At 44.1% G+C, this 7,887-nt stretch overlaps 1 protein-coding gene across 2 annotated transcripts; it reads left to right on the forward strand.

Moving 5' to 3' along the window:
• The first annotated feature begins 2,470 nt into the window (after nt 1-2,470).
• Nucleotides 2,471-7,887, forward strand: LOC123095881 (pentatricopeptide repeat-containing protein At4g01570). 2 transcript variants are annotated; one of them, XM_044517453.1, is made up of 3 exons: nt 2,471-4,984; nt 5,591-5,893; nt 6,876-7,887. In XM_044517453.1, the coding sequence occupies exon 1, from the start codon at nt 2,553-2,555 to the stop codon at nt 4,851-4,853; it is 2,301 nt and encodes a 766-aa protein (XP_044373388.1). In that variant the 5' UTR covers nt 2,471-2,552; the 3' UTR covers nt 4,854-4,984; nt 5,591-5,893; nt 6,876-7,887. The 2 variants fall into 2 exon arrangements, with proteins under 2 accessions (XP_044373388.1, XP_044373389.1); XM_044517454.1 differs by lacking the exon at nt 5,591-5,893.

Consider the following 7,887-nt stretch of genomic DNA (forward strand, 5'->3'; position numbering starts at 1 on the left):
AGTGATGTGCATTATCGAGAGGGCCCAGAGATACCTCTCCAACAATCGGAGTGACAAATCCTAATCTCGATCTATGCCAACTCAACAAGTACCATCGGAGACGCCTGTAGAGCACCTTTATAATCACCCAGTTACGTTGTGACGTTTGGTAGCACACAAAGTGTTCCTCCGGTATTCGGGAGTTGCATAATCTTATAGTCATAGGAACATGTATAAGTCATGAAGAAAGCAATAGCAACATACTAAACGATCAAGTGCTAAGCTAACGGAATGGGTCAAGTCAATCACATCATTCTCTAATGATGTGATCCCGTTAATCAAATGACAATTCATGTCTATGGCTAGGAAACTTAACCGTATTTGATTCAACGAGCTAGTCAAGTAGAGGCATACTAGTGACACTCTGTTTGTCTATGTATGCACACATGTACTAAGTTTCCGGTTAATACAATTCTAGCATGAATAATAAACATGTATCATGATATAAGGAAATATAAATAACAACTTTATTATTGCCTCTAGGGCATATTTCCTTCAGTTGTGGCATATGGGATAACGGGGACTTGATGCTTTAATGCTATGGTTGGGTTTTACCTTAATGATCTTTAGCAGTTGCGGATGCTTGCTAGAGTTCCAATCATAAGTGCATATGATCCAAGAAGAGAAAGTATGTTAGCTTATGCCTCTCCCTCATATGAAACTGCAATGACGACTACCGGTCTTGTTAACAATTGCCTAGGATAATTCCGCCTTATCCAAAACCTCTAGATCAGATAACGATATGACCCTCCATGATATGCAGTTAAAGAAACAGTCCAAGGCAGAATGTCTACAGAGCTTATGGCCCACCTAACGTATAGCAGGTGGGACGCAAACCTAACTAAAAATGTTTAGATGAATGACTGGGGTATCCCATATCCCATACTCCCTGACATGGAGCACTAAAAATACTCTCATATATTTGGGTCCATTAAGATGTTGCTAAAATCTGAAGGAAGAAAATAACACAATACTACAATAGATTTTCAGGTCCAAGCTCCATTAATTGTTCGAGAAACAAAAATGAAAAGTCCAAGATTAATACTATTGTCCATGCTACAAATTTATGGACCAAATTGGAATAGCTACTATTCCAAATTAGACTTCTCTTTTTTTTCTAGTTATGTGTTACAAATCTTTATTTGATCTTTCTGACATGACAGTATGTGTTAGTGTTATGTGTCAATTTCGCCAAGTACTTTTTTCATGAATTTTGGGTCAAGGTTCTTATACTAGGAGTACTCCACGTCTGAGAGTACACAATACATTCTCAATGTCGTGGCTAGCCAATTTTGAGGTACGAGAAGTAGGTGACAAGCAGACATGGGATGATTAATTATGGCGTTTAGGGTTGGCGCACAAGAAGAGAAACTCATGTCCCAGCAAATCCACAAAGGGTAATATATATGCCAGTATGCCAGTCATATGTCAAGGTAGGCAAACATGCAAGAAGGGATGGACCTGAGCACCTACATTTTTCCTTTTACCTTAAGGAAGCTAGCAACATATATGGGCATGAGTGACATAGGGACATCACCCAACTCCTATGATCTTTGACCGTGGAGTTTAACGAGCTGGCGAGTTTGCATGATGAACCTTGAAAGATGAATATCACCAATAGGTCGCTGATCTGGTAGATGTGTGATGTGATCACAAAGATGATCTCGTTGTGGTTACTGCCGTAGGAGAGCTTCAAGGTGTTGCCGTCCTTAAGAGCTTGTGTGGAGTCGTGCTTAGCTCGGGAAACTTCCACACTGATCAAAGCAAAATACTACCCAATGGTCTTCTACTTGTGCTCTCAAAAAACTTCATGGCATTCCATACAGGAGTTTGTCAAGAAAAAAATTAGAGACGTACTATCAGGCTTGGGCCACTTGATAAAGATTTGAAATGGATTGCTTTGCCCTAGCGAGGTTCATCTCTGTATTTATTTACATATTATAGTTTTATCTTGAGTAAAGTTTAGCCGAATTTATAAAGAACAATATACACATTCCGACGCGGATTTGGTGAACATGGGTGCGCGCGCATCCTTTATGAATAGTAAATTCAAAAAAATGCTTAAAAAAATCTGAATTTATTTTTGTAATATACATATTCAACCGGTATACTCGCATATGAAGTTTCACGAAGAAATCACATCCGTGGTAATCTGGGCAAAATGACAAAATCAAAGCTATATTAAAAAATACTGTTTAATGAATAGTATGGTCGCGTTTGTATTTTCTTCACTAAAAATACCATGGGTGTCAATACATCATGAAACTTCGCACGTGAGTAGAATGATCGACTAAATTTCATACCGCGGAATTTTAGAATTTTTAATTTTTTCTAATACTTTTTATGAATTTATTATTCATATGGGTACGCGCGCATCCATGTTCTATTGAAGCCGAGTGCAGAACAAATCACACCCCACTATCCTCATCCTCAAAATCAAAAGAAAAGAAACGAAAAAAAAAATCGGACGAACGAGACACTCTCGCCACGGTCAGGCGCCACAGCGGGGCAGAATGATGCCGCCGGCGGCGCTCGTCCGGCGCCTGACCACGGCCGCGGCGCCGCTCTCCGACCTCACGGACGCGCTCCTCGCCACCCGCCTCGCCAACCACCTCCTCACCACGCCGCACATCCCGCCGGCCCTCCTGCCCGCCGCGCCGCTGCCGCTCCCCGTCCGCCTCCACGTCCTCCGCCACCCGGCCCTCCCGCCCACCTCCAAGCTCTCCTTCTTCCTCGCCGCCACGCCGCCCGCCTCCCCGCACCTCGCCGCCACCTTCCCCGTCCTGCTCCGCGCGCTCGCCACGCACTCCCCTCCGCTCCTCGACGCGCTCCTCCCCTTCGCGCTCTCCTCCCCGTCCCCCGACGCCCTCCTGCCCCGCCTGCTCTCCGCGCTCCTCTCCGCCTCCCGCCTCGACGCCGCGCTCGCACTCCTCCAAGACGCCCCTCCCGACCTCCTCCCCCGCCTCGCCGCCGCCGCCATCCCTTCCCTCATCGCCTCCCCTGACCCCATCTCCGCCGTCCCCGCCATCCGCAGGCTGCTTCCCATCGCCTCCCACCCGCCTCACGTCCGAGCCACCAACCGCCTCCTCCTCGCCTTGTCCAAGGAGAACCTCCACGATGACTTCTGCCATGTGTTCGACGAAATGTCAAGGAGGGGCCTTCCTTCCAACTTGAGGTTCTACAACATTTGCATCCACGCCTTCGGCAAGTGGAAGCGCCTGGATAAGTCCCTCAAGCTCTTCGCGGCCATGAAAGCTGCCTCTCCTCCGCTTGTGCCAGATATATGCACGTACAATTCGGTCATACGTGTGCTTGTGATCGGCGGGAGGGTGGCTGACGCTTTGGTGGTCTTTGATGAAATGAAGTTGGCTGGGATCCACCCAGACGTGTTCACTTACCGCGCAGTCGTGGATGGGTGCTGCAAGAGTTTCAGGATGGATGACGCACTGCGTCTGTTTCAGGAGATGCGCGGGGGCACCGGGCTGAAGGGGGATGTCGTCGTGTACAATTCGCTTCTGGATGGACTCTTCAAAGCAAAGAGGCTTGATGAGGCATGTGGTTTTTTCGAGACAATGGTGGCGGATGGGATCCAATGCTCAGCGAGCACACACAACACCGTGATCGATGGGCTGTTCAAGAACGGGAGGGCAGAAGCTGCATGTCGGCTGTTCTATGAGCTAAGGAAGAAAGGTCAGCTATTGGATGGGATTGCATACAGTATTATGGTAAGGGAGTTCTGCAAGGAGGGCACAGGGGACCAAGTTGCAGAGGCAGTCAGTTTGGTCAAGGAGATGGAAGATCGGGGCTTTGTTATTGATTTGGTTACCGTTACATCATTACTTCTAGGTTTTAACAAGAGTAGACGGTGGGATTTGGAAGAGAAGATAGTGAAGATCATAAGAGATAGCTCTGTCTTGCCAGATGCCATCCGATGGAAGTCCAACATGATGGATGCCTTGACAGGACCACAAGATAGAGCGAAAGATGGAACATCAATCTTTCCATTTGATGGTAATATGAACGATGTGATGAGTTTGCTCAATCCTGCAGTATGCACTGATACAAATGAAGGAACCACACATAATGAACCCAAGGATGATTGGTCTTTGTCCCCACACTTAGATCATCTTGCCAAACATGCTGACCATTCAAATAATTCTGCTATATTTACAGTACACAGAGGTCAGAGGGTGGAAGGCATGGGGGGTAAAACTTTCGATGCTGACATGGTTAATACATATATGTCAATCTTTTTGGCCAAAGGGAAGTTGAGTGTAGCCTGCAAGTTATTTGAGATCTTTACAAATCTGGGAAGGAAAGGGACAAGTTATACATACAATTCACTGATGGCCTCATTTGTCAAGAAGGGGTATTTGAAGCAGGTCTGGGCAGTTCTTCACGAGAGGGGTGGACAGCTCTGCCCCAATGACATAGCAACATACAATCTGATAATTCAAGGTCTTGGCCAGATGGGGAAAACAGAGGTTGCTAGCTCAATCATGGAACAATTGTCAAAGAAAGGTGTTTACATGGATATTGTTATGTACAATACTTTGATCAATCAATTGGGAAAGGTCGGGAAGGTTGAAGAAGCAAACTGTTTGCTTGAGCAGATTACCACAAGGGGCATGAGACCAGATCTTGTTACTTTTAATACCTTGATCAATATTAATGCGAAAGCTGGTAGGTTGAAGGAAGCCGACAAGTATTTGAGGAGGATGATTGCAGAAGGCATTGCTCCAAATCACGTAACGGAAACAATAATGATTTTCCTTGATAAGGAGATTCAAAAGAAAAAACAGCAATCTAAATGAACTACTGAAAAAGCACGAATAATGTCAGTGCAACGAAGGCTTTTTCAAGATACTATATTGGCGAAAAGGGACAGTTGTTGTGACAAACTCTATGGAGAGGTAGCTCTGTTGTGAATTGAAAATGCCATGAGGTAAACTTTGCAATATTGTGTCTTAATTTCAGAACTTTTCCCTACCAAATTTTCATTTACTACCTTCAGAGAGCATGACAATATCAGATGAATGAAAAAGAGCATGACGATATCAGATGAATGAAAATGTAATGATGCATAAGGCTAACTGTAGTTAGTTTATTCGATTGTGAGTATCTGTTGGAAAGTCCGTTGAAGAATGCTTCCTTAGATCATTGAATGATGGGAGTATGTACCTACAACTACAGGTGTTTTTCTTTATGTTTTTCGTTTTTCTTATGTGAATTATGAAGTCATGTATTGCACATGTATCCAATTTTATTATAGAAGTGATATTGTATGAAACATACAGATGCCGTGTGATATTTGATATATGAATATTTGGACAGCCATTAACTTGCTTCATTATGTTAATATATGAAGATTCCCCCTTTTTTAGATCATTCCTCTTGTTAATTGCTTGAGCTGGTTTACTCCCATTTTGCACATGAATATTTGATAAGACTATGAGTATTTAGTGCCATCCTGACCTTTTGAATGTTACCATGCTTATGCATCTTTTTTTATCCGGGGTATAACTCCTGGCTTCTTTTATTGAATTCAAAGATGTACAAGATTACAACGACACAAATGAGCCATGCATCTTCCAGACATTTGAGCACATGAAACTGAATAGGAGATGCTGCAAAGTCACCGCATTCAGGAAAACATAACAAATCAAAGCATTGTAAATGTGGGAACTGTTGTCTTCTGCTTGTAGCTTCGGGTTCTGTTATGGTTTATCGAAGCAGAGTGATCATTGCACTGATTTACGTGACCTCAGACTACCTGAGCACTGAGCAGTCTCTCCCCTGCAAAGAGGTGAAATGGAAAACAACTTCAGCCAGTTTTAGAATCTTATCGTTAAAGGTCAGTTTATTTCTTTTGAATCAAATGGTCTATGAGACTGCATGTAATCCAAATATGTACTAAATTCCTGTAGATTCCAGATTCCCTGTGTACCAGTTGGCTATAGAGTTTTCCAGTTGAAATAGCGCATGTCTCCCGCTCTAGAGCACTTCTGATTACACCCCAGATGGATCTCACATTAGATCGATTGAGAAAATAGGTTAGTTTCCTGCCCTTTCTCTAGGCAGGTCTGGCATGATATCCTCTCCTGGCTGAGGATGACGTGCAGGCCACCTGACCAGGACACCTCCCTCAACGAATGGTGGCTAGCTGTCAAAGAGACGACTCCCAAATCTCTTCGCAAGGGACTGGTCACCGCCACGCTGCTGACGGGATGGATGATCTGGGAACAGCGTAATGCCTGCGTCTTCTATGAGGATCGACCCTCTGTCCACTTGCTGACCGAGAAAATCAGAGCCGAGGCGGTGCTCTGGGCTCGAGCTGGGGCTGCTGGTCTTCGCTTGGTGATCCCAAACACCTGGGATGTCCATTAAAATCATTGTAACACAAACTGTAAACCACCTCCTAGGAGGCCTGTAACCTTTAACCCCCCCCCCCCCCCCCCCCTCTTCAATGAAAAGAATTGTAGTCTTTGCATCTTCTCGAAAAAAAGAAAATAGGTCAGTTGCTTCTCGTGCTCCACAAAGCTTGCAGTTAATGATGCATATTGTTCCTTGTAAATTTTCAGCACAGAGATAAAAGAATGAATCTAGGGAAGTATTTAGACTGCCTCATGGTTTACATGGCTCGGCATGAAACTCGAGATTTAGTATGAAACTAGCATGGTCCTGCATTTTCTGAAGTGGTGATCAATCCAAACAATGAGGTTCATACTGGAACTAATTGTGGAATCTATATTTGGCTTTATTTCCACCATAGTTTACTTCTGAGTGTTTCCCCTTATTATTTTGCTGTTTCTTTACGACCTGATGCTCATTAACAGGAATTTTTAGCAGTCAGCGAGCGGAAGGACTACACTTGAAGTCGTTAAGGAATTCTGTTGTCCACTCAGAAATTCGTCTTTGAGTGGTTCAGCACTCAGTTTGTTCTCTGAACCCTGTAGTGCCAAAAGAGACTTGATACAGTGTGAAGGTGGAGGTCAAAAGATGGACGGTTTTAGCTGTGAATTAACACAAGTGGAGAACTGATCTGGATGTATTGTGGGTGCTCTCACATGTTAAACATGCCTAGCAGAGTAACAGGAGTAGAAGCAAGGGTGTGTGCCATGTGCATTATTGAAGTATTGAGTGCTACGCAGATATGTTCCGTTTGGACTTCATGTGCAGCAACATTTCTGCTGCGTCCTTCATCTCCTCTTTGAATGTGTGGTTGCTAGACAACTGTAGCTTGATATCTGTGAGATGGATGACATTAGTTTGCAATTAATTCCTAGCACATTGGCAGGTTAGCAGTAACATGATATTTTGAAGTAGAGGGGGGTTGTGGTTTGTGGAGAAAAACGTGAATCCAAGAACAGTGGCAGCTGCTTTGCTGGGACTGGAAGCTGGCTGTTACTTCTATGTAGCACTTCTCCAGGATGCTGAATTTCAGGCCGATTCAGGCCCCAAGTCAAGTAACCATGGAGGACATGAAGCGCCTTTTGGTTCAGATTGAGAAGAGAATGTGAGTGGAGCTGTGTAACTTTGTCCGATTTGCTATGCACCACATATCTGAAGCAACAACCCTACGACTGTTTACTTCAGTTCTCAATGTTCTTTGGTAAATTGGTGCTACCAATTCTACATAGTATAGACGAATAAAACAAATATTTTGGGTGAAATCCGAGTCTTTCCAGTTGACCTTCTGTGCGATTGTTTTAAATTACGAGGTTGCTTCGTAGCGGCAATTGTCCGACGTTGTTTCTTGTGGCAACTGTATAATCCAAATCCAGCAGTAACTTTTGGGTTGCTCATCCTTTTACTGCATCCTGACAATGCTAAATTATTCAGAGCAAA

This window comes from Triticum aestivum, chromosome 4D, assembly GCF_018294505.1.
Source record: "Triticum aestivum cultivar Chinese Spring chromosome 4D, IWGSC CS RefSeq v2.1, whole genome shotgun sequence".
Classification (NCBI taxonomy): Eukaryota; Viridiplantae; Streptophyta; class Magnoliopsida; order Poales; family Poaceae; genus Triticum; species Triticum aestivum.

What these genes read in the sequence shown, in the direction of transcription:
- LOC123095881 (XM_044517453.1), top strand. Translation starts at nt 2,553, where the DNA reads ATGATGCCGCCGGCGGCGCTCGTCCGGCGCCTGACCACGGCCGCGGCG.